This window comes from Xiphophorus couchianus, chromosome 1 (assembly GCF_001444195.1).
Source record: "Xiphophorus couchianus chromosome 1, X_couchianus-1.0, whole genome shotgun sequence".
NCBI lineage: Eukaryota > Metazoa > Chordata > Actinopteri > Cyprinodontiformes > Poeciliidae > Xiphophorus > Xiphophorus couchianus.
Window position 1 is genome coordinate 16,578,480 of NC_040228.1, and position 26,040 is coordinate 16,604,519.

The 26,040-nt window shown below is 40.7% G+C and overlaps 2 protein-coding genes across 2 annotated transcripts in view; one reads left to right on the forward strand and one right to left on the reverse strand.

Moving 5' to 3' along the window:
• Window positions 1–18,336, forward strand: part of lgr6 (leucine-rich repeat containing G protein-coupled receptor 6) — a 48,916-nt gene extending 30,580 nt beyond the window's left edge. Inside the window, exons 4-18 of the mRNA XM_028026781.1 lie at window positions 1,199–1,270; window positions 6,107–6,322; window positions 7,975–8,046; window positions 10,254–10,322; window positions 10,768–10,839; window positions 11,991–12,062; window positions 12,442–12,510; window positions 12,697–12,768; window positions 13,094–13,159; window positions 13,756–13,827; window positions 14,505–14,576; window positions 14,979–15,104; window positions 15,460–15,614; window positions 15,964–16,044; window positions 16,130–18,336. Coding sequence (XP_027882582.1) covers window positions 1,199–1,270; window positions 6,107–6,322; window positions 7,975–8,046; window positions 10,254–10,322; window positions 10,768–10,839; window positions 11,991–12,062; window positions 12,442–12,510; window positions 12,697–12,768; window positions 13,094–13,159; window positions 13,756–13,827; window positions 14,505–14,576; window positions 14,979–15,104; window positions 15,460–15,614; window positions 15,964–16,044; window positions 16,130–17,274 — 2,431 coding nt within the window. The 3' untranslated portion in view covers window positions 17,275–18,336. The remainder of the gene's footprint in view (window positions 1–1,198; window positions 1,271–6,106; window positions 6,323–7,974; window positions 8,047–10,253; window positions 10,323–10,767; window positions 10,840–11,990; window positions 12,063–12,441; window positions 12,511–12,696; window positions 12,769–13,093; window positions 13,160–13,755; window positions 13,828–14,504; window positions 14,577–14,978; window positions 15,105–15,459; window positions 15,615–15,963; window positions 16,045–16,129) is intronic.
• Window positions 18,337–18,396: 60 nt separating this feature from the next.
• ube2t (ubiquitin-conjugating enzyme E2T (putative)) lies at window positions 18,397–25,512 on the reverse strand. Its single transcript, XM_028031892.1, has 7 exons — window positions 25,355–25,512; window positions 24,435–24,544; window positions 20,215–20,284; window positions 20,029–20,134; window positions 19,819–19,917; window positions 19,557–19,640; window positions 18,397–18,697 (listed from the first exon to the last, which is right to left on the reverse strand). Exons 2-7 carry the CDS (start codon window positions 24,541–24,543, stop codon window positions 18,581–18,583), a joined length of 585 nt encoding a protein of 194 aa, XP_027887693.1. The 5' UTR covers window position 24,544; window positions 25,355–25,512; the 3' UTR covers window positions 18,397–18,580.
• Between the last annotated feature and the right edge of the window lie 528 nt (window positions 25,513–26,040).

Genomic DNA, 26,040 nt, shown 5'->3' on the forward strand with positions numbered 1-26,040 from the left:
AACAAACAGCACTATGGAACACAACAGAAAAGCCTGGGATAAACCTCTGGGGAAGCTTAAGGGAGAGTTAGGTTAAAAAACAATATCACATTATTTAAACATCTTACAAGAGCATTGCTTTATCCGAAAATGGAAAGAGCATGGCACAACTGCAAAACAACAAAGACATCACAGTTTACCAAAACTGGAGTGCGTGGTAATTTTGGTGTAGCTGCAGATGGGGAAAAACTGTAAATGATTAGCCCAGTACCCATTTCTCTGGCTTCTGTAAAAGAGAGGCAAAAAGATGATACATGATAGAAGGCTTTATGGTCAGATGAAACCAAAATAGTGAAAAGTTGTTTAGTCCATTTATTTTTCTATTTGTTGTTTTCCCACTTTTCATATTTTTTATTCACTTGCTCATTTGCTCACTGGAATGGAACTGTTTAGTCTATATTCAACATGCTACATGTGGTGGAATTGTAACACTGTCCATCTGCTTAAACACACCATCGACAAAGTGGAAAATGGTTGTGGCAGCATCATGCTCTTGGAATGCTTTTTTCCATCAGTGAAACATGTTAAAGCTAATAGGGAAATGGATAGACTGGGGAAGTGGGGCTACCTTACAGCAGAAAGACTCTTAAATCTTAGCCAGAGCTGCAATGGAGTTGTTTAAATCAAAGGATAGTCATATGCTAGAATGGCCTAGCCAAAGTACAGACCTAATACCAGCAAGTCATTTTGAGACTGTGGCAAGACACATAAATGCTATTTATCCAATTGTAGTTTCCTCAGGTCAGATTTGTATGTCCTATTTTGAAAATAATGGCAGCAACAGTCGCATCATTACAGTTGCCCACAACAGTGCCGCTAAGAAACATATTGAGATTGATATGCTTTGTAGAAACTGATGTCGAGCAATAGATAGAGAAAATGAAAAATGAAGGAAGGAAGAGAGAAGACAATTGTTTCCTTCCCATTTCCCCCTCATTTTTGCGCCATTCTTTTGAGGATGACATCACCAGCCCACCCAAGGAGGTCCTGGTTGTTTTCCCCTTTTCCTCTGCTTCTCTTCAGACTTACTCAGACCACGCTACCTCCTGTGTCAGATTTCCGTCACAATGGAATTATTTGTTCTGCTTGATGTGAGCTGACAAATTAACTGCACTGATCTGATGCCTGAAGCTGACTCATTTGTTTGTGCCTTTATTAGGATGCTACAAAACAACCAACTGGAGAGACTTCCTGATGATGCTCCATGGGATCTCCCCAACCTCCTGTCCTTGTGAGTCTCTCGCTCTCACTCTCATTGCACACACAGTCTAATTATGCTGCTCTAGCAGGGAATAAGACACCCTGTCCATGGCCACCCACACTTGTCAGCTTTAACCACAGTGCAGGTATAGTGTACCGCTGACAAACTGCAGACTGTACCCCGGTGTCGGCTGCAACGGTCCTGCTTTCAATGCGAGAGCCTGACGGTAGGAGTCACGGCTCCGATTGTGTCATGGTAGCATCTGGAAACCATGAGGGAAACAGCAGACACTGCAGGCCAGCGAGAGCATCTCCAATGAGCTGTGAAACAACCCCATTTTCCACCAATTCTCTCTCTCTTCCTCCTCCGCTCATACTCCTCCGTTCTTCCCCCACCACCCACGCAGCTATCCCCCGGCTAATGAGCGTGTTTGGTCGTTTAATTGTCTAATCTGTGGGGTCAGCGTATAAATGTCAGCGTGCATGTTTAGACGAGCGCATTTGGACTTCCACTCCTGCAATTCCTCAACCCTGGCTGTTCCTCTCAACTTTGCCCCAAAATACATACCCCACTTCTCTGCTTTCCAAATTAATAATTTTCTGCAAACATTCTCTCTTTCATCAGACAGACGCACAAATTGCTCGAGTTGTAATGTACTAGGGGCCGGGCATGAAAGACATGAAGTCCTCTACAGAAAACCTACAACCTACCTTTCTGTTTGCTGTGAAGCAGGCCTGTGTTCCCTAAATAGCTAGAAATCCTGCACTCTCTCTCACACACACACATATTCACGCGCACATTGGACTTTGCATTGACTTCCATTCGTTTTTCATTAATTTCTATAGCATAACTCTGTCCCTTTCCCTAAACCAGCCATTACCGGTTCATGCCTACCCCTACACCTAACCTAAATTCACTCTATCTTGCTGATCTTTGTTTTTTTTTTACTTCTGTATGGAAAGGTTAAAAATGACCGAAGATAAATAAATAGAAAAATAGTCCTAAACCTAACCGCCATCTCAAAGGAAACCTCTAATGAGCTCACAACATAATATTTATTGGAAAACTGGACCCTACACTATAACAAATACAAGGCCACAAAACACACACACACGCATGCCCGCGCACACATGCACCTATTTATTGCTTAGGGTCCCCATTAGCTTGGCTTTATACCCAGCTGCTGCTGTCCATCATTTAAAAACGCACTTTGTACAGTAAAATCATTCAAATACATGACAAATGACAAAATTAAAATAATTACAGTTCATACAAAATGTTGATAAATTTATAAAATATACAATAATTAAGCGTTTCAGTTAGAAGTATGTTGGTCCTAAAAACCTTTTCAGATTCCTTTTTTTAAGAAAAAAAACATATTCTGTTAAACCTTTTTGAGAGTTAATGGTAGAGTTGCACTCTTTTATTAAACATGAATACCATCTACACTGTACAGCACAGGAGATGGTCTACTTGTTGCTGTCTTTGACCCAATACCTTTACATCTGATTAAACAATGAGCTATCTCATCGATACCTGGTTGTCTTCAGGCTCTGTGTGTGGGAGGTCTTCTTACAGTGCCTTTGAGATAGAAATCACATCGGGTAATGAAAAAAATACACTCAAATATACACACAAAGCCAATGAACAGAGACGCACCTTGTCATTATAGTAATGATAAGCTCTGAAGAGTAAGATTACTGGAAAGGCTTTTGAGAATGAATCTTGTTGGCGCCTCTCATTGGCATAAGGCAAATCAGGTAAAAAGATGGAGATGGCAAATGAGTCAGCACATGGATCTTACATTGGCATAAACATATAAAGAAGGGTATATCCTAAGTAAACCATTGCTTAATCTCAGCAAAAATCCCTCTAAGTGCAGGAACTGATTCAAAGTTTTTCTCTCACCATTTGAAACAGGAAGCAGTGTTGTTGTTGAGTTTGGTGCCTGTCACAAGCTGACACATGTGTTTTGGGCCTCAACCCGCTGGTTAAGAAGCGTAATCACCACTGATGATCTTCACAAATGGTTGTAAATCGGCCCAAGCCTGTTTTTTAGAGATTTGACTCAAAACACTGACTTTAAAAATGTGGTCCTCCAACTCCCTTATTGCATAAACGCTTAGCCATCTGGAGAATTGAACAAACTCAAGCAGGTTCCCAGATCTCTGGGGTATTTTAAGAGATCCTTTTCTTTTTCTGCCTGCTCCTCATTCCTATAGATGTCGGTTAGACTTTGATGTGATGGGCAGGAAATAGTCTGCTTTATTGGGTTCAGTGGAACTTTCCCTATTTGTCTTGATCCTGTAAAGACCTGAACATTCTACCAAAATTATTTAGTATTTTGCTCCATAGGAATGGATAGGAATTTGAAGAGTCTTCAATACTTTTCACCCTTTGAATTTGTTCAAGGACAAACAAGTTCCCTTCTAAAGAGTAGGTACATGGCCGATCTCTAGGACTGTACAAAAGGCATGTTTTAAACGATTATATTATTTTGAAGAGCAAAAAAGCAGTTGCCCCCTTTCTTCAATTATGAATTAAATTTGATTAACCAAATTTTTGATTACATTTCACTCGTCACAGCCACACTTCAGACTAACAGTCTGATTACTGCCAGATCTCTGGTTAAAATAATTAAATTAAATATAACCTTTATGACAACATGGAGTACACTAAAGGATTTCAAAAGCAACACATCATTGTCTTATCTACAGAAATTTATGAAAAGATGACAAAGTCGCTGACATCTATCAGACTGGAAATTAATACAAAACATTTTCTGTGGCATTGGAAATCTCATATTCACCAAAAATAAACAAAGAAACATCAACCAAAAAAACATCCTGATGATCCCCAAGAGTTTTGGAAAGTGTATCCTATTACATTGTTTATGCAACTATGCAGCATTTTGGAATAAAATCTAAAGTGAAATATGGTGGTGACACAGTAATGATCTTGAACTGCTTTGCTTTTTAAAGACATAAATCATATTATAATTGATGGAACCATGAATTCTGTTCTTTAGCCCCAAACTCTGAAGGATAAAATCAGGCAATAGCTTATGACTGATTGAAGGTTTTTGAGGCCCTGGGTTTGAATCCTGTCCTGGCATCCGGCTGCATGGAGTTTGGTTTTATTCTCAAACTTCTGAGAGAAAAAAAACACTGAAACTGACACTGGCACTCAAGAAACATGTTTCATGTTTATCGGTCTAAATTGCCCTTAGAGGAGAGTGTGCAGTTGTTTGTAAGGTCTATCTCTGTGGTTCCCTTTGACTGACTGGACAGGATGCTTTTTACCCGATGACTGCTGGAGATATGCACCTGCTCCCCTGTGACCCTTTGAGGATAAGCAGGTATTGAGTATATGTACTATACCTGCTATACTATAGACAGTGGATGGATGGAGAGACCTTGTCAAAATTGAGATTTAAATCTTATTGCGATTTTGTGGCATAGACTTAAATAGGTCGTCCATGTTCTGAAACACCCAGTGTAGCTGAACTCAAACAATCCTGCAAAAAGGATTGGGAAGACATTGTAAAATAACTTCAGAAAGACTGAATGCTAGGTATTGCAAATGCTTGCCAATGTTTGCCAAGTGTGGTACAAACCCTAAATAGTTCTATAAGATAATTTTCCTTAGAAGGCCGAGGTTAGTTTGAAGAGGATTTACCATTTTCTCAGGATAAAATCGATGTGATAATCTGAAGCATTTAGGTGCTACAAACAAAAACAGAAGTAAGAGGACAAATATTTTTTAATAACACTTAGAACATAACTCAGTGCAATGAAGCTGTGTGTGTATACATATATGTATGTTCCATGGGCCTTTCGATTTCAGCATCTGCCAGTGTGTACAGTTGCTCCCCTTAATGGAAAATCTTTCTGCAGAGAAAAGTTCAGAGTTCAAGTTCACATTTCACTTTGATGACGCTTTCTCTTTGGTGTAGCCTCAGAGGGGTGATGAGGATGAGGACCAAGGGAATCAAAGGCGCTCAGTGAAAGACTGATAAGCAGGGATGTTTGAAAGATGGAAAAGAGCTAACGAGAGAGATTCAAGAGTTCACAAAAGCTGGGAATGGATCAGCATTGATGTTGAAAATGAATGGAGAGGGGCCAGAGGGAGCAATGAGAGATTAATGAATGAATGTGAAGGGCCAGAGAAAAAAGAACAGTAAAAGGAAGTGGTCTCAGCTTGTCAACCCTGCCTTGAGGGGATCGTTCATCACTATCGACAGTGTGTATCCATGTGCGTTTTTACCCGGGATGTGTGTATCCAGACTCTTTGCTTCTGGGTATAGGATATTAAAGGATAAAGAGGACAAACATATTTTAGGTTTTCTATGGTTCAAGACAAAAAAGTGTTCACGGTCATAACTTCTGCAGATGAAAGAAAATGTGTTTGTGGTGTTTGATGGAGCACCGTCAGTCCCGATAGTAACTGAGATTCTGATGGAAAGAATGCCGACAGGAAGAACGGCTGAGGACGCCTTTAATGGCCTTTCCCTTTTTCCAGACATGGATCGAAGAAATCTTTATACAGCATAAATAACTCGAGGACAGGGAAAACAGGCTCAGTGTAGTCATTCCTACATGTTTGTGTTTTTCTCATCTTGCATTTGATACTTGTCTGTACTGGTGAAGGTCGACATAGCTTATTTAGCAGGGGAATAAATCATAATGAGGCACTCTAAAGAGGTTCCAGTAAAGATGAAAGAGAGGAAATAAACGGGCTGTAATCCTTATAATACCATTCCCATAATCCAAAGTGTCTAGCGTCATGACGCATAACCACAAATATACAAAGGTATTCACACAAAAACACAAAACTTAAGTAATTATTGTGCTTTTGGTCCCACAGGCGTCTTGATGCCAACCTCCTGAGCAGGGTTCCATCTGAGGCCTTCAAAGGCGTTCGCTCTTTGAGACACCTGTGGTTGGACGACAACTCCCTAACAGAAATACCAGTGACGGCTTTGGACTCCCTGTCCTCTTTGCAGGCAATGACGCTGGCCCTCAACCAGATCACCCACATACCTGATTATGCATTTACCAACCTCTCTGGCCTTGTGGTGCTGTAAGTGACATCTTGATTTGTGCCTTTTTACAGCAGAAATGATAAACATGTCAATGTCTGTTTAAGTGAATGCATATTCAGAGGCCATCTTTACAAGAAATTTACACCAGATTTCAGTAACAACCCTATTAATCCACACAAGTCCATAAATAAAATCATGTGCCATAAAGTGGAATGGAACAGGAAATAAGTACTGAAAACATACTGAAATTGAGTTACCACTTGGGAAAAAATACTTTATTTTTTAATGATAAATGTGAGTGGTGGAAATTGAGAAAATGCTGCAGATGTAATTTTGACCCATCATTCCACATAAAATGTGTTCTGGATTATAGAGATCTTTTCCATTTACTCTAATCTTTAGTTCTTTAAATTTAAATGAATTCAAGTTATGGGACTGACCTGGTCATTAAAATATATATATATTTTTTTTCCATCTAGTTGAGGGTTTCCCTGACTGTTAGGAATAATTTAACTGAAAAATTTACCCGTTTCATCTTCATATTCTCATCAAGAATATCCCAGTTCATTTTAATCTTCTCTTTATAAGTCTGCCACTAGCATTTGCTGAAAAACAACCCCACCCCATGATGTTCCCTCTTACAAATATTGTTGGTATGGTGTTTTTGGGGTGGTCTGCAGTGTTTCTTCTGCATCCCGGTGTGCAATAACATCCCAGCAGATCAGCTTTGGTTTCATTTGATCAGACTGTATTTTGCCAGTATTTGATATGTCTAAATATTTTGCAGAAAACTTTAAACAAGTTTCAACATGTTTATTTCTGTAGTGGACGCTTGTGCAGTGAATGCTCATAGATGCCATTGTGGTTGAATGCATTACTTACTGTTTCCATGAAAACACTGTTCTAGTTAATTCCAGGTCTTTTTTTAATCACTCGGCAAGAGATTCTTGGCTCTTGCAGAACTGATCCGATTAATCTTTTGACTCCTCAGTCTGAAATATTGTGCGATGGCTGTTTCATTATGGAATAATATTATTTCTCCTTCTGGATTAAGGCTTCAGTGGTGTTTACAGGAATAATCCAAAATTCTAAAAATGTGTGTGTAGCCAACGGCATTAGTATTATGTGCATAAAGGTTGCAAATGCCATTAGAGGTCTTTGCTTTTACCCATAATGATATGTGCAATGCTTAGGTAATGAAAACATTTTTACTATGTAGCATGCTGATGCTGTCATGCTACAACATGAGCCCAGTCCGCCTTATTATCCACGCTAAACATAGTGAAAGTTAGTTCTAAGAATTCTCCATTTCAAACATCCATCAACATTTTTATAGTTTATCAATAAGAACTAAAAGTTAATAATATACCTAAAAAGAGCAGAATTCCTTTCTTCAGTTATTTTTTAAGCTTTCTCTTTTTTTTAATACAGCTTTTCATCATAACTTATCTCCAGTTTATTGCACAGAACTTACTTTATGGAGCAATTTGTGGTGTTAATTTCTTTGTATGTGTCAATTACCTTGGTTGTTGCATACATCTGGTGTAAATGTTAGATCAATAGCCTCATTAGAAATAAATTGAACTAGAAATACTTATTTACTATTCTGCATCTCTCCTGAGTGTTAACAGGCAAACTAATTGGCCATTTTTGCTCCCCAAAAACATGAATCTTTATGGACTTTTCCCAGGCATCTCCACAACAACCACATACAGAGCATGGGTTCAAGATGTTTTGAAGGTTTACAGAGTCTGGAGACACTGTGAGTATCCCCGAATTTAGAATATAATACCTCAGAAAGCAAATGCAATTAAAAGCCATCATTTCTCATACTGTATGCAGTTTTTCCTCATATTTTACACACATAATTGTGCTGGGTGTCATGAAGAAAGCCTTGAGATGTGTTTTTATAAATCATAGGTAACGTGTGCCAAAACGTTTGCACTGCAGCTCTAAATTATAAAGTCATAATGATTAATGTACTGGTGATTTCAGCAGGTGCTCGAGCCATTCGTAAAACCACAAGCGACAATTGAATAGGAATGCAAAGATGAAAAGATCCACTTTGATTACCTTGAAGCATCGTCAATGGAGTCCTCTGTGTTATGTTTAGTAATTGCTAGGCAGTAAGGTCAAGAACAGCACAGCGTGGCTCCAGCAGAGTTTTCCTGGAGGACGTGCCACAGCCTCAATAACCTAATCCTAACCACATGCCAGTATGGAGACCGCAGAAAACTGACACAGTGAAAGAAAGTGTGAGAAGCCTCCTGCAAAATTCATGGTGGTCTGATGAAAACACAGTTTCTGGCATACTGCTTTAACAACCTGTTGAAGTGTAAAAAAATTATGCATTATTTCTTTACGAGAATGTGTGTGGGCGAGTGAGCATATGTGCGAATATATTCAAGTACCTTCGCCTGTGCAATCATAAACGTATGGCTCACTTTATACTCATGTTGAAAGCCATAATGCATGCCGGGAAACTGCAGAGGATGAAGGGAAACCAGAGAAAGTGAAAAAGAGATGGAGCCTTTTGGACAAGAATAGTGTGTGTTAAAGTGATTGGGCTATCACAGGGTGGTAGAGACAGATGGTTCGGTGGGGTAAGATGACAGGTGTCACTGACGTGGAGATTGTGCTGGTATGAGGGGTTAATCTCTTGCAGCGGCTTCCTTTATGAGATATATGCATTACCACATCCTACATCAATCCCCAGCATGTATATATAAAGCATTAGCCTGAGGAGCTGTCCAGTGAACTTCTAAAAAACACAACAACATATGCAAACCGGACAAAAGAGCAATAAATTCTCAACCGATTTGGACGGCTTAATAGCATTTATGTACGGAAGAGGATTAGGGCCACCGAAAAAAAAAGAAAGAATTCTGAGATTAAAGTCAGAATTCTGAGTTTAATCTCAGAATTCTGACTTTAAAGTCAGAATTACTTTTTTTTATTTTTTCGGTGGCCCTAATCCTCTTCCGTATTTATGTGCATAAAAGTCCAGCACTTAATTTGGTAGAGAATGGGAAACTTTAAAGACATTACGTAAGTGTACAGCTGCAATGGCATACAGTACAAGTGTACACATATGCAACTCTACTCATACACACAATCGGGAACATCACTAGAGGCAATAAATGTTGCTGTTAGTGCTTCTACTGTGGATCCACATTTGGAGGGGGTCCTTTGAAAAGTTAAGATGGTCAATATGACTTAGCGGACGCTCATAAGAACTGGGATGTGTCGTAGATTGGCTAACAAATATACCATTATTGCAATCTCGGTGTGCACAATATTAAAATCCATAACTTTTTCTTAGAGTTACTTTTGTCTGAAAGTGTGTCTTTAAGAGACCCATTTAGATTTGCAAAGAATTGTGTCACAAAGCCAAAGTATATAGCCTTACTTTCTTTAACACTAACCACTGCTTTGACCACAAAGAGAAGAACAAATGAAGTGAGATGGTGCAGTAAAGAGTGAGGTGAGCAGCTAGCCCTTACCATGTAAAACCAGCACATCTGTGCAAAAGGCAATTTTAAAATGAGATCTCCAGTACTTTCTCATTCTTGCATCATGGTAGGCATTGCATAAAGACCACAGAAAATCTCAGTGGCTTGTTGAAAAAGCAAAGTGTGTCTCCTTTAAATCGGCCACGCACTTTGCCAAAAGTGATTTTAATTTGAGTAAAAAAATAAACTTTGAAAAGGTTGTCTAACTTTGTTACACAAAAACCACACTAATGAGATTGATTTCATGTGCAAACACATTAACATTAATTTCTCATTTAGTTTGTTTCTGGTGTTGTTTAAGCCTGATTAACTTGTCTCTGTTTTTTTTGGATTGGACTGGCTTCACTGTGCTACTGAGGGAGAAAGTCATTATGAAACGTTGATGCCATGTAGGGGGCAAAATCGAACACAATGACTTTAGATATTATTTAAGCATGACTGTTTATTTGACTTGCAGGGATTTGAACTACAATGATCTACAGGAGTTCCCTATGGCAATCAGAACACTGAGCAAACTTCAGGAACTGTGAGTACCAGTGCGCACACACACACACCCAAACACACCTGCCCGGCATGACTATCGTGGTTGTGTTATCCCGAGTAATCCCGTTAAGTGATTTTAATGTGGCACTCGGATACAATCTCTCTCGCCCCAAGCAGGTGCTGGCTACACACCCACGCAGCCACTCGCCCTGCACATACACACAGACGCACACGCACAAACCATGTTTTTTCCTCGGCTTCAGCAGATGTTTCGCAGCGTGCATATGTGTCACAGATACAGCGTATGTGTTGTGTGTTTACGTCTCATGTATCCAAAAATGTTCTTCAGCTGTGCAACGGCAGGTGCAACGCGAGGGGCACATGACTCACACTCTCACTCACAAACACAATGTCGCTCCTGCAATCGGCCCGAAATGCAAAACATATTGATTGAGAGAATAACTAACAGGTTGTTTTTGCATGTTCAGGGGCTTCCATAACAACAACATCAAAGCAATCCCTGAGAGGGCCTTTGTGGGAAACCCTCAGCTCCAAACCATGTGAGTTTCATGCTGAATCACAATGCTACAACTTGAACATATCAAATAAACACAACTGGAATTGCATGTCAACATCACTTACAACGCAGCTCATTCAGAGCACATTATACAGCATGTGTCTACATACAGTTGAAATCAGAGATTTACATACAGTGGATTTAAAAAGGAACAACATTTTCCCTTCTCAGTGTCTGAGATTAAATCGGATTAAATTGTTCCTGATTTAGCTCAGTTAGAATTACCAAGAGGATTTTCCTTTTTACTAAATGGGATAATAATGAGAAATAGATTTCTTTATTAAGTTCACGTGTTTAAACCATCATTCGCCAGTATAAACACCATGGGAATGTTCAACTATCATACTCCTTAGGAGGGTCAGTATGTTTTTTGTCCGTCCCAGACATGAATAGCATTTGCTGTAAAATGTATAAGTCAGTCCCCGAAAAAAGAAACAGAAGATCTTTTAAAGATGCTGATTAAAATTGGAAGGAAAGCATCATTAACTACAGCTAAATAAAACGACTCCCCTACTGGCATGGGCTGAAAGGCCACTAAGAGGAAGATGGATTTACTCCAGTGGTAACACAAAAAGGCAGATTACATTTTGCAAATGTGCTCCAGTTATGAATTTACATTGGGCAGAATTGTCCTGTGGTTTGACAGAACTAATATCAAAGTGTTAGGCCATAATGACTATTGTTGCAATTACAGGAAAAAGAGGGAAGCCAAAAAGCCTGATACCAGCCTTTCATCTATGAAGTATGGCAGTGATAGTATCATTTTGTGAAGATGTTTGGTTGCAGAAAGGGTTTCTGCATGAGAAAAGAATATTGTGTGCAAATATTGAAGCAACGTCTCAATAAATCAGTCAGGGTGTCAAAGTCTAAATTAACTTAAAAGCACAAATGGGTTCCTTTTAAACAATGCACAAAAGCATTGTGCATTGTTGCAGCTATAGTGTTTGTACACTATAGCTAGTTTGTATAGTGTACAAACTAGCTATAAGCAAAACAGAAATTATTTTGGTCATCCACACTGACATAAAGCAGATGTTTAATTTAATATTGTGCAAAAAATGGTTATTTGTGTTTTTCTATATAGTATATTTAAATATCTGGTCCAGACTGTATGTTTTCCTCTTTTTCTTGCAGTCACTTTTATGAGAACCCAATCCAGTTTGTGGGGAAATCTGCTTTCCAATTCTTACCAAAGCTGCACACACTGTAAGTATGTGGTCAATAAAAGCCATTCCAGTGAGTTAGTGCAAACACTGTTTAAATCATCCTCTAGCCATTGCAGCCAGAGCTCAGCGGACATGTGTAATGGCCTACTGAATGATGTTGTGTTACTGTATTGCTGTGCCGTGTGCTGATGTGGTAAGAGAGAGTGTGCTGTAAGAACATGTTGAATAGTAATGACTTATGATGTCTGGTGAGAGGGCCAAAACATCCCGTGTTGATGTTGGAGGAATAGCTTGATGGCTGCAATGAGCTGTTAGACAGGTTATGCGTTTGTGCATGTGTGTGTGAGCATAAGAGGGGAAGAGAGGCAAAAAAAGCAATTGTTTAGGTTTTTGTTCTTTTTCTTTTTGCTTGACATCAGTTCCTTGAATGGAGCAACCCAAATTCAAGAGTTTCCGGATTTGAAAGGAACAACCAGCCTTGAGATTTTGTAAGTATCAAACACGCAAAGTAATATTTAAGAAATTATAGGATGCTCTAAGACACAAGGAACAAAGATTTGGCAAACCAAGCCAATTGCCTGTCCACCTAAGTTAGACTGATGAGATTCTGGGATCATTTCATTTACTTGCTCTCCAACAATATGTTTTTTTTTTTTTTTTTTTGTTCTCTATAGGACATTGACTCGGGCCGGTCTCTCAACTCTTCCCCTGGACCTATGTGAGCAGCTGCCTCATCTCAGAGTGCTGTGAGTGCACACATATAGACATGCACACACATGAATAGGATGAACATAACTTAAAAAATGATAGAAAAACCAAATCAAGAGAACTGTGTCCTTAAAGCTATCACTCAAATTCACCTCATGAAATAGCAAATAAAATAAATATATGTATAAAAAAACAAAAATGTATTGTTCTGCAGTATACCCCTGCTCACAGAACTGACACCCAAGTTTTCCTGTCAGCCCATAATTTCCCACACCATAAATTCACAGCTGGTCAAGGGTTTCTCAACGTCTAACACTGCATGTGATTTTTTTTTAAATGCATTATTTCTATGTGCTGTTGTAGAGAGCTGTCATACAACCAGATACAGGATCTTCCCAGTTTTTACCACTGCTCTGCACTTCAAGAGATGTGAGTAATGTTCCCTTTCTAAATTACTGTTTACATTCAGGGATGGGCCGGATACTGGGAACAAGGTGGTTATGCATTTTGAACAATTACATTTTTAAAAGCTCAAGTTTTTTCCACGTGTATGAAGTATAAAATAAGGTAGCACTCCCCCTCCCCATTTATTACTGACCACTGCTGTTGAGTTGGCTCATAGAAGGTCATTGCACTTTTCCCTCACAAAAAAAGGCTGTTTGGAAAATATTTCCTTGAAAATGCAGTATTGTATAGGCAACTAAAGAAAAGCCAACTCAACACATTAAAAAGTTTTGAATTCCATAAAGAGTAGGCATGTTTTTTTGTAATCTACTAAATTTTGGGTTTTGTATTCATTTAAACATGATTATATCTTAACTAATCAATATTTTAGGTTGGTTTTGCAGCAGTTTTCATTTTCTCTTTGAAACAATTCCAACTTGTAACAAATGTTTATTTTACAATGTGCGTACAATTACCATATATGCCATGCTATGGACCTATGTGTCAGAATTTTTTATTCAACTTGTGTACATTTTATTTACGTCACTGCATGAAAGAGTCTGTATCTTTGTGTACAACAGTGGACTGCAACATAATCAAGTCAGAAGAATAGAGTCAAGCACCTTTCAGCAGCTCACCTCTCTTAGAGCACTGTGAGTTGATCCTTGATCTATGTTTTTCTCTTCTCTCTTTGTCTTACATTAGTTCTGTTGAAATTTGTTGTCTACATTAGAGTGGGTCAGTATCTAGTTCATATGTTTGAATTTTGGCAGTAACTCCAAATTGCCCCAATGTTTCAGAGTAATAGCGGATATTAGAAGATAGTGTATACTGTATTCCATTATGCCATTTGGTGAATGTGGCTTTTAATGTAAAGTACTTTGACAGGCTAGTAATATTTGAAAAGTGATAGATAAATGAAGTCCATTTGTGAATACAAGATTTTGAGACTTACAACATGCCAGTGAAAATAGTAAATGATAAATGTATAGGAGCTTTTCATAGCTCTTTCAGAAATACGAAATGGGTTTACCTCTTTAAAATATTAGAAGTATGAAACAGAAATAACATTAAAGAGAAGAAATGACTTTCTTAATGAATTTAAGAGATAAAAACATGACTAGTGAAAGATGAAAACGCATTGGTCAAGTCAAAATTAGTATTTTAGATTTCCTGATACTGACATCTACAGGATCAGACTACAAAGTTCCTAAACAGTTTTCATATCCAAATTTCATACTTTGTAATACTATGTAGGAAGCCTGAATAATGAGCAGAACTGTAACTCCAATAAGTGCATTGAGTTCACTTTATTGTTTTTCTCTCACAGTGATCTAAGCTGGAACATGATTGAGAGGATCCACCCAGATGCCTTCACCTCACTTCATTCTTTGATCAAACTGTAAGCAAAAAACAGATACACATCTCTCACTTAGCCTGTCATACAGTTTATCTGATTCTTTAGTAGTCCCTTTCCCACTTAAAGTGGGTGACAAGGTTGTGTATCAGAATATATCAGTATGTCAGAAATGTGGGCATAATCACTACGGGTTAACACAACATTTTTAGCCTTAACACATTTGTAGCCAACAATCTCATTTCAAGTCATGCCAACTTAAAATCGCATACTTTGAGTGAAGACTGAAGTTTGTCTATCTAATCTGATAGTAGGTACTATCCAGAGATAATCTGATAGCATGTCTGAACAGGTTAAAGTATCAAAGAGACTAAACATTTTCCTTTTACTCTAAGGACTTCACATGCATAACATTTTACTTCTTTTATTTTTTATTTTTAACCATAGGGACCTGACTGAGAACCGCCTCAGCTCTGTACCAGTTGCAGGTTTAGGAGGCCTCACTCATCTCAAACTGAGAGGGAACAAAGACTTATATGAGGCCTTCAGTCCTGATCACTTCCCACAAATGAGGTAATGTACAAAAATATCACCTATCAGCCATATAGCCTATGCTAAAAAAACATATTTGCTTAACAAAGCCGGTTCAAAAATTCAGGTGGCCATGCTGTACACAACCAGTAAAATACAAAGTACTGCTGCAAAGCATTTCTGAATTCAACTTAGAGAATAAAAATACATCTCGATTACAAAGTTAACTCTTTATGCTAATTTTTTTGAAAGTCTGAGTGGCACCTAAAAGCCATAATGTCAAGGGTCAAACCAAAAGCATTATGGTTTGAACCTCAAAGGTCGTACTTTGCCTAAATACCACCTGCCATGGAATCTTCTTCGTTATGATGATTAATATTGCTCCCATTTGCAACAGGGTGATAGAGATGCCTTATGCCTACCAGTGCTGTGTGTATGCATCCTGTAACACCTACAAGCCCACCACCCAGTGGGACACAGAGCTGAGCAACACAAATGAAGACCTTCACAAGAGGACGGTGGCCATATACCCAGTCCATGCAGACACTAACTGTAAGACTACAATCCACACTCAACCACATTAAGTTCAATTGCTTAACAAAAATGCCAAACCTTGGTGATTAACAACAATATGATCAAAAGCATAAAAACTAAGATTATATTACTGAGTGTACAAATTCTGTAACTATAACAAAGAGCTGTTAAGCTCTGATATCTGTGTAATTGAGCTTTGTTGCACCTTAAATGATAAAAATTAGACACTGACAATTGAATTTTATGAGTACCAGTTACCTCACTGAAAAAATAACAACAATACAAACATTGGCCACTTAATATCCACACACAATGCAAAGAATGTCAGTCCTTGTATTTTGATCATATAAACAATGTTATCTTCTAGATGACCCTGATCTGGAGGAGTTTCAGTTGGAAATAGAAGAATCCAAGTTACAGACCAGTGTCCAATGCACCCCCATACCTGGTAGGTGAAGTCAGATTTGATATGACAAAGCTTTAAATTTGCTGTGACAAGTATTGACAACAGTTTTGTGTTCGTTATGTTGCAGGTCCGTTCCGTCCCTGTGACTCCCTCCTGGGCAGCTGGCTAGTCCGCATTGGCTTGTGGTCCATCTCCCTGGTGTCTTTGCTGGGAAACGCCATTCTGTTCCTGTCTCTCTTTGGATCACCAGGCAGTCTGTCGCCACTCCGCTTTATTGTGGCCTGTATGGGTGCCTCTAACCTGCTGATGGGTGTGTGCACATGCACACTGGTCCTTGTGGATGCTCTGACCTTTGGAGAATTCAATGACCATGGAGCCCGCTGGGAGGGCGGACCTGGTTGTCAAGCAACAGGATGGGTTTGGGTGTTTGCGTCTGAGGCAAGCGTGCTGCTCCTGACTCTGGCAGCAGTGCAGTGTGGTGCAAGCGTGACATGTGCCCGCGCCTATGGGAAATCACCATCCCTTAGCAGTGTACGCACATGCGCATATTTCTGCCTCACTCTCTGCCTCACAATTGCGTCACTCCCACTAGTTGGAGTGGGGGAGTATGGGTCTTCACCGTTCTGCCTTCCGTCACCCCTGCCTACCCCATCTTCTCGCTTGCCATCCTCCCTGGGCTTCCCCTTGGCACTCATAATGATGAACACCATTTGCTTGCTTATTGTCACAGGTTCATATATCCGCCTGTATTGGGAGCTACTTCGGGGGGAGTGTGAGGGGTTGTGGGACTGTGCCATGATCAAACATGTTGCCTGGCTTATCTTTACTAATGGCCTTCTCTACATACCGGTAGCTTTTCTATCACTTTGTTCTCTTCTGGGTCTTCTTTCTTTGGGGGAAGAGGTTCTAAAATCAGTCCTCCTTCTGTTACAGCCCCTGCCCGCTTGCCTCAACCCTCTGCTCTTTCTTCTTTTCACAAGAGATCACTCTCAGTTGTTCTCCTGGTCTCGCCCCAAAACTCACCCACAGCTGCGCCGCGACCGCACCTTGGACTCGCTAGTTTCTGTCGAGACAGAAAAGAGCTCCTGCTCGGATTCTTCAACACAGGTGTCAATGACTGATGCCGATGCCACATACAGGGAAGGGTCTTCTCCCCAGCCTGGACGAGAAACAACCAGGTTTTCTCAATGCTCCTCTACATCCTCCGTTCACCTCATCCCTTGCCAAGTACCAACCGCGACAGCCAAAGGGAGGGAGAGGGTGACAGAATGAGGAAGCATGGGGAGTTTGGATCAAGATGCGATTCTTACCATTTTTCCTTCCGTGATGTGCTACAATGACTCATCTTATATCAATGAGCCCCTGAAACAGATGTCTAAAAATATAGGGGAAAAAATTTGAAGATTCAAGGACCGAAGCATTTCTGGGCTACCTATCTATAAACTCTTGAGAATGAGTCAACAAAAGATGTTGACTAATAAAGAGAGGTCGACAAGCGAACACTCTTTCTGACCAGAGAGCAGGATGGAAGGTTTCTTCTTTTGCCAGTACTGTTGAACTAAAGGACAATTTTGGAGACTATTCAGCGGACTAAGTCAAACAAGGAGCTGAATAAACAAAGCAATGCAAAAAAAAAGCTGTTAATCACATTGAGAATCAAAGCTACAGACAAATTAATCGTCTACTCTGAGGGAATAAATGTTTATACTGAAATGTGATGAGAAATGCAGCTCAGAAGTTGCATATTGTTTAACAGCATTTAAGTGGAGTTTTGTTTTTAAATGCAATTCTATCATAGCATTAAGTTGTTTTGTTCCAAAAAGGGGGTATTGTCAATCATACTAGCAAATTTCCCTAGTTTAAGCTAATGTGTTTTGTCCAGAGCAATTTTTATAGCCACATATAAAACGTTACAGCTGTGTAATAGAGCAATTTTTATGAAATATTCTAAGTGGAAAATAATCCAAAAATGATCTGGGTTGCACATGTATTTTATATGGTTTACATAATTACACTCAAAAACATGCAACTTTGTCAAACAAGAGTTAAGCAGTCTTATGGTTTAAATGGGACGTAGCTGTATTTCTGCCAACCTTAGAGTAGGAAAGCGATCTTTATATACATACAATGTAACTACCTCTGAACTATGGTATTGACTCACTACAGCCTTATTGATGTTTGTCTCCTTTTTATAAACAGCAAATATATAATTTTATACATTGAGAAATAAAAATTTTTGTTTGTACAAAATAAACACTTGTACCACTTAGGTTGTACATACTTTATATGTCTTTTAAATGTATGTTAGAATAAAATTATGATCAACATAGTGTATGAACTTGTACCTCTCTGATACAAAAAAACACCCAAATAATACACAATGTCCAGAAAGTCTATAACGTAGATCCTCAAAGTTTTATTATACACAGAAACATACAGTTAACTTATAAAGACGCAGTTCATGAAATGTATCTATTCAACATATAAGCAGCACGTTAGAACAAGAAAAACAAAAAAGAAAGGATGTATATGCTATGCTAACCAATGTCAGATAGCTCCAACAACTGAATGAAGAAAACTACACGCAAGGTCTCTTCAGCGGGTCTTCTGCCTCCTGCTGGGAACAGAGTGCATCCCGTTTCCGAGATGATAATTTCTGATCCGGAGCATTTTCTTTGTTGTCTTCCACAACTCCCTGATCAAGGATACATAAAAACTATTTAATCTTTTCGAAAAACCCTACAAGTTTATAATATTCTGTAGACTATAAATTCAGAACAAAATGAGTACAAATTACAACAAACTCAAGATTTGAAACTGGTGCTTGAAGATGCAACACAGTAAAACATATATATAAATTGCAATCCGTTGCCAATAATAGTCTAACACAGCAACACATTTTTTCCAGGTTATTCAGATGCATTGTTTCATTAGTTGAGCCCACAAAGCTATTAGTAAAATTGTGTAGGAATTCTGGGAAGAAAGGAGCGATGGAAAAGATGCTGCAAGCTAACTATATCCTAAAGATCTCAAATATAAGTTCAAAAGTTAATTATAATTTCAGTAAATCCATTCACTATGTGCAATATTGAGGTGATATTGTTGTGGGAATAAGTGTGACAACTTGCTTTGTGAGACAACCAGCTCCTCACCAAAAATAATCTAACTTTTTCTAATAAGAGTATACGGAATAGACAGAAAACAAGTAAAGCTGCAGATACCCAGGTGAAACTTTTTTGAAAAATCTACAAAAAGACTCACAACATGTCAATCAATATAAAATCCTATAAATAAATCTGTTGTATTTTGTCGTGCTTAAAGCAAAACAACAAAATAACGGGTGCCCCAAAACCTTTTAATGAAATTTAACTTAAAATTGCAGAAGATACATTATCCTGTAGACTATGTTCAATCTAGAATCCACAGCACAGCCTTGTGGTTCAGATGAACTACTACACAATTGGTACTAGCAGGACCAAAAATAAAGTATTATGGAAATAAAAACATCCTATTCATGCAGAGATCACACAACAAAATGAGATAATATGTCTTACTTTGTTTGTCTGAATTGCATGTTCCTGTGTCCATTTCTTGGCCTTCTCTGTGAAGAGGTATTTGTTGTACTTGAACTCTGATGACTGGATTTAAAGTACATAAATAAACATTCAATAAATAAGAATCAAAAGACTTTCGATTTAGAGCAGTGGCAATATCCAAAAATATATTTTAAGTTCCTTCAAACCCTTAATGAAGCAGCTCAAACACATAGAAATATACGGCTGAAGGAAAACAAAAATGAGAATGAATGCAACTCACTATGTCAGCCATAAGTGGGTCATCTGGATTGGGCTCAGCCATGAGAAGTTGGATTGAGGTGAGGACTGTGGAGATATTTAGAGATGGTTTCCAGGCACCCTGAATAAAAACAAACAAAAAAAACCCCAGCAGATTATTGCGTCTGATTTGAGAATAGAACCTTAAATAGTTGACAGCAAATACAAAATACAACACTATACTTTTCACAACCTTTGGTGGGAGTTTAAGAGCATCATGGCAGATTCGTCCTGAGTTGTCAATGTTTGGGTGATAGATTGGGGTCAAGAAGCGAATGTTTGGAGGTTCAAATGGATACCTAAGGCACATAAATAGCAGACCTGTTGTATTTAAATGGTTACATCGGTTTTATGAATGTTCAAAAGGACAGAAAAGTACCTTTCTGGGATCTTCACCTCCAGGGAGAAGATTCCACCTTCATAAGGAGTTCCTACACCACCAACGATCTCTGCAAAGTAAGATGACACTAATAAATTACCAAGATAGATCTGAATTGAAATAACAACAAAACATCAGTTAATTAAGTAAAAAAATATAATTCAGTGATTCTTGAGAAGAGGAACAAAACAGGTATTATGGATAAAGCACAGAATTTGAATAACATATACACAAAATATAATTTTTCAAATATCTGACTAAACTAATGTTTAATTTTACTATACTGTAAAGATTTCAAGGACCTGATGAGCTACAATATGGCCTCCTTCAGAATAACCTCATATAAATTGAGGTAGTTTGGCATTTCTTCAACTCCGTCAGACGTCAACTCCATCGGAGTTTTTAAATGACGATGTGACTCTTTCAGTGATAGTGTTGACAAATCTCACTTAAATGTGCAGTTAATTCATTTTAATTTATTTTACATAAATGGCATTACTTCACATGTATCAAGTATTTCTTTTTACTCACTAGTTTGTCACCACCTCCAGTTCTGTGTCAACGCTGTCATGTACTGTCAACTCTGTCAGATGGAGTTTATGTTGTTTTTTGTTTTAAATAATATTTCTTTTGTTTCTTGAGAAGCATTTGTCTGTAAAACTGAGTAAAAATATCACTAATAGGGTCATTAAACAATAATTTTATATTCATTTTTGTCAGATGGTGATGACAAAGTTCTAGGTCAGATCCATTAAAAATGTAATTTCCAAAAAAATGTTGCGACTGGGAGCCTGCACCTTAGCATCTTTACATTTCCAAAACATTCCATCCATCCATCCATCTTCTTCCGCTTATCCGAGGTCGGGTCGCGGGGGTAGCAGCTTCAGAAGGGAGGCCCAGACTTCCCTCTCCCCAGCCACTTCTTCCAGCTCCTCCGGGGGAATCCCGAGGCGTTCCCAGGCCAGCCGAGAGACATAGTCCCTCCAGCGTGTCCTGGGTCTTCCCCGGGGCCTCCTCCCGGTGGGACGTGCCCGGAACACCTCACCAGGGAGGCGTCCAGGAGGCATCCTGACCAGATGCCCAAGCCACCTCAACTGGCTCCTCTCGATGTGAAGGAGCAGCGGCTCTACTCTGAGTCCCTCCCGGATGACTGAGCTTCTCACCCTATCTCTAAGGGAGAGCCCAGCCACCCTACGGAGAAAACCCATTTCGGCCGCTTGTATCCGCGATCTCGTTCTTTCGGTCATGACCCAAAGCTCATGACCATAGATGAGGGTGGGAATGTAGATCGACCGGTAAATCGAGAGCTTCGCTTTTTGGCTCAGCTCTCTCTTCACCACGACGGACCGGTACAGCGCCCGCTTGACAGCAGACGCTGCGCCAATCCGCCTGTCGATCTCCCGCTCCCTTCTTCCCCCATTCGTGAACAAGATCCCGAGATACTTAAACTCCTCCACTTGGGGCAGGACACCCCCCCTGACCCGGAGAAGGCACTCTACCCTTTTCCGGCTCAAGACCATGGCCTCGGATTTGGAGGCACTGATCCCCATCCCGGCCGCTTCACACTCGGCTGCGAACCGATCCAGCGAGAGCTGCAGATCACGATCTGATGAAGCCAAAAGGACCACATCGTCTGCGAAAAGCAGAGATGAGATCCTGAGGCCACCAAATCGGATCCCCTCAACACCTTGGCTGCGCCTAGAAATTCTGTCCATGAAAGTGATGAACAGAATCGGTGACAAAGGGCAGCCCTGGCGGAGTCCAACTCTCACCGGAAACGAGCCCGACTTACTGCCGGCAATGCGGACCAGACTCTGACACCGGTCATACAGGGACCTGACAGCCCGTATCAAAGGGCCCGGTACCCCATACTCCCGGAGAACCCCCCACAGGGCTCCCCGAGGGACACGGTCGAACGCCTTCTCCAAGTCCACAAAACACATGTAGACTGGTTGGGCGAACTCCCATGCACCCTCCAGGACCCTGCTGAGGGTGTAGAGCTGGTCCAGTGTTCCACGACCAGGACGAAAACCACACTGCTCTTCCTGAATCCGAGGTTCGACTATCCGACGGACCCTCCTCTCCAGGACCCCTGAATAGACCTTGCCAGGGAGGCTTAAGAGTGTGACCCCTCGATAATTGGAGCACACCCTCCGGTCCCCCTTTTTGAACAGGGGGACCACCACCCCAGTCTGCCAATCCAGGGGAACTGCCCCCGATGTCCATGCGATATTGCAGAGTCGCGTCAACCAACACAACCCTACAACATCCAGAGCCTTAAGGAACTCCGGGCGGATCTCATCCACCCCCGGGGCCTTGCCACCGAGGAGCTTTTTAACCACCTTGGCGACCTCGCCCCCAGAGATTGGAGAGCCCAACCCAGAGTCCCCAGGCTCCGCTTCCTCAGTGGAAGGCATGTTGGTGGGATTGAGGAGGTCTTCGAAGTACTCTGCCCACCGGCCCACAACGTCCCGAGTAGAGGTCAGCAGCACACCATCCCCACTATAAACAGTGTTGGTGCTGCACCGCTTCCCCCCCCTGAGACGCCGGATGGTGGACCAGAATCGCCTCGAAGCCGTGCGGAAGTCTTTCTCCATGGCCTCTCCAAACTCCTCCCACACCCGAGTTTTTGCCTCAGCAACCGCCCGAGCCGCATGCCGCTTCGCCCGCCGGTACCCATCAGCTGCTTCCGGAGTCCCACAGGCCAAAAAGGCTCGATAGGACTCCTTCTTCAGCCTGACGGCATCCCTCACCGAAGGTGTCCACCAACGGGTTCGAGGGTTGCCGCCGCGACAGGCACCGACAACCTTGCGGCCACAGCTCCGATCGGCCGCCTCGACAATGGAGGCACGGAACACGGTCCACTCAGACTCCATGTCCCCCACCTCCCCCGGGACGTGTTCGAAGTTTTGCCGGAGATGGGAGTTAAAGCTCCGTCTCACAGGGGATTCCGCCAGACGTTCCCAGCAGACCCTCACAACACGTTTGGGCCTGCCAGGTCTGACCGGCTTTCGCCCCCGCCACCGGAGCCAACTCACCACCAGGTAGTGGTCAGTGGACAGCTCCGCACCTCTCTTCACCCGAGTGTCCAAGACATACGGCCGCAGATCCGATGAAACGATGACAAAGTCGATCATCGAACTGCGGCCTAGGGTGTCCTGGTGCCAAGTGCACATATGGACACCCTTATGCTTGAACATGGTGTTCGTTATGGACAATCCATGGCGAGCACAGAAGTCCAGCAACAGAACACCGCTCGAGTTCAGGTCGGGTGGGCCGTTCCTCCCAACCACGCCCCTCCAGGTCTCACTGTCGTTGCCCACGTGAGCGTTGAAGTCCCCCAGCAGAACAAGGGAGTCCCCAGGAGGAGCACTCTCCAGTACCCCCTCTAAGGACTCCAAAAAGGGTGGGTAATCTGAACTGTCGTTCGGCCCGTAAGCACAAACGACAGTCAGAACCCGTCCCCCCACCCGTAGGCGGAGGGATCCTACCCTCTCGTTCACCGGGGTAAACCCCAACGTACAGGCGCCGAGATGGGGAGCAACAAGTATGCCCACTCCTGCCCGACGTCTCTCTCCCTGGGCAACTCCAGAGTGGAAGTATGTCCAGCCCCTCTCAAGGAGACTGGTTCCAGAACCAGAGCCATGCGTCGAGGTGAGACCGACTATTTCTAGCCGGAACCTCTCGACCTCACGCACTAGCTCCGGCTCCTTCCCCACCAGAGAGGTGACATTCCACGTCCCAAGAGCCAGTTTCTGCAACCGAGGATCGGACCGCCAGGGTCCCCTCCCTTGGCCGCCACCCATCACACAGTGCACCCGACCCCTTTGGCCCCTCCCACGGGTGGTGGGCCCATGGGAGGGGTTCCAAAACATTATTTGTCATATTTGTATATGTAAGCTTGAGGAACAATTAAAACATTTTTGGGGAAAATTTAAACCCATTTTATCCATCTTCTCAAGAATCACTGAATTATGTAATTATATCCAAAAGGTTTAAGTAACATGTAAAAGTAATAAGAATCAAAATTTAGACCATAGTGAAACTTAAATATCTATCTAATACATATTTTTACTTTGTCATACCCAGGAACATGGGTATGTTTATGGTTTATCCTCATGTAAAGTTATAGTTCCCATCATTTCTGGACTGTCATCCTGACTATTGCTCCATTATGGAAATATCTCTAACTGCTTTAGGCCCAGTGACAGTAAGCGTACGTGCTCGGAGGTCATCAATCCGCTCCTTGGTCTGCCAGCATGTTATCCCAGGAGGCGGCTCAGTGCTCAACATCTGAAGTTCACGCTTCAAACGGGAAGCTCTCTGCATTCTTTAGAGTGGGGAAAAAAAAGTAAACTCAAAGCAATTTTCTCACACAATTACAAATGATGTCATATAAACACGAGGGTGCGGCATACCATATGAAAATTGAACCCGACTCCTCATCAAAGCAATATAAAAATTGTGAAATTAGATCCTCTCATTCTGATTAGCAACAAACTATGAGACTATTACGGGATATTTTAAAACTGTTTATTGTTGGTGAAGACTGAAAAAACGTGTTTTTTAAATAAGATTTGGCTATGGTGTCCTTAAATCAAAAAGCTTTTAAGCTCAATCACTTTTGTTGAGCTTTTGAAATTTTTCAAATCATATGCAGTGCTTTAACTAGTGCCTGTCATTTTTTGTTGACTTAAAGCAGTTTTTTGTTGTTTTTTAAAAAAAACTCAGATTACACAAATCACAAACTTTGCTCTGGTCCGAGGTTATCTATAGACTGAGTCTTGAAATCATAACAATTCTGTCAATGTCTGACTTAATTGGTTTATTATTTTAAGCCGAATCTCATGTAATATTAATATTTCTCACAGTTTTTTGTAAATTTAACGAGGATTTGACTAATTTCACAAACTGTGCTTTACATAGTATGTGGCCATTTTAAAATTAATCCAGCTCGGCGTAATTTAAACGCCGAACTAAACGTCATCTTCAGCGTCGTGGTAGCACCGATATTTATAAGATAATTGGTCATCTCGTCTGTATTTCTCTCGGTTGTTAACCGACCATAAATAAGCTAACTGATGATGATCCAGATCATCCACACATAATATTATCAGCTCATTTCTTTACGTTTTCTTACCTGTCACAGACGTTGTACTCACTGATGAAGAATTAAAAACTCGTAAACTCAATGAGGGGGAAAAAAAGCTCAGAGAGGACGGTTTTCGGATTTCCCTCTTCAGCGTCACACTTCTTCTCGTGCTAATCTTGTTGTGGTTGAAAAAGAGAATAGCGCCATCTACTGTTAGGGAGCCGCGATAACGGAACCAGCCCCCCCAAACTATGTGCACTATATTCATATCAGTCGAAGTAAATGGGGACTACAAAAAATATTTTAGTACACCGTATCAAGAAGTGGATGTTCATTCTCCTAGGTTTCTCACAAGTAGTCAATAAAAATATTGTCATGCTATGTTGAAGGAGCGTTTTCAAACTGTTTTTTTTTTTTTATCTCAGTTTGATAAACACACATTGCATCATAACACATATGTATTTGGCCAATAAAGCCATTATTTTTCAATCAGACATAAAAAGGAAAATTCTGTATATCCGAAATAATTTGTTGTATTTACATTTTGTTTTCAGATGTATTTTTGTGCTAATGCAATCACACTGTAAGTTATCAATTATTTTCTTTAATTGATCTCTCTCTACAGTGTGTTGTTTATTTATTTGTTTTATTATATTTTCATTTACTTTTTTGATCATCCCATTGAGCTAAACAAATATAATCTTTGCAATTAGCTGCTATGTTTTTTCTTCTGG

What these genes read in the sequence shown, in the direction of transcription:
- ube2t (XM_028031892.1), bottom strand. Translation starts at nt 24,543, where the DNA reads ATGCAGAGAGCTTCCCGTTTGAAGCGTGAACTTCAGATGTTGAGCACT. An exon ending in GATTGATGACCTCCGAGCAC is followed by an intron (nt 20,285 to 24,434) that starts GTACGCTTACTG and finishes CTTACTTTGCAG; the next exon opens with AGATCGTTGGTGGTGTAGGA. An exon ending in GAGGTGAAGATCCCAGAAAG is followed by an intron (nt 20,135 to 20,214) that starts GTACTTTTCTGT and finishes TATGTGCCTTAG; the next exon opens with GTATCCATTTGAACCTCCAA.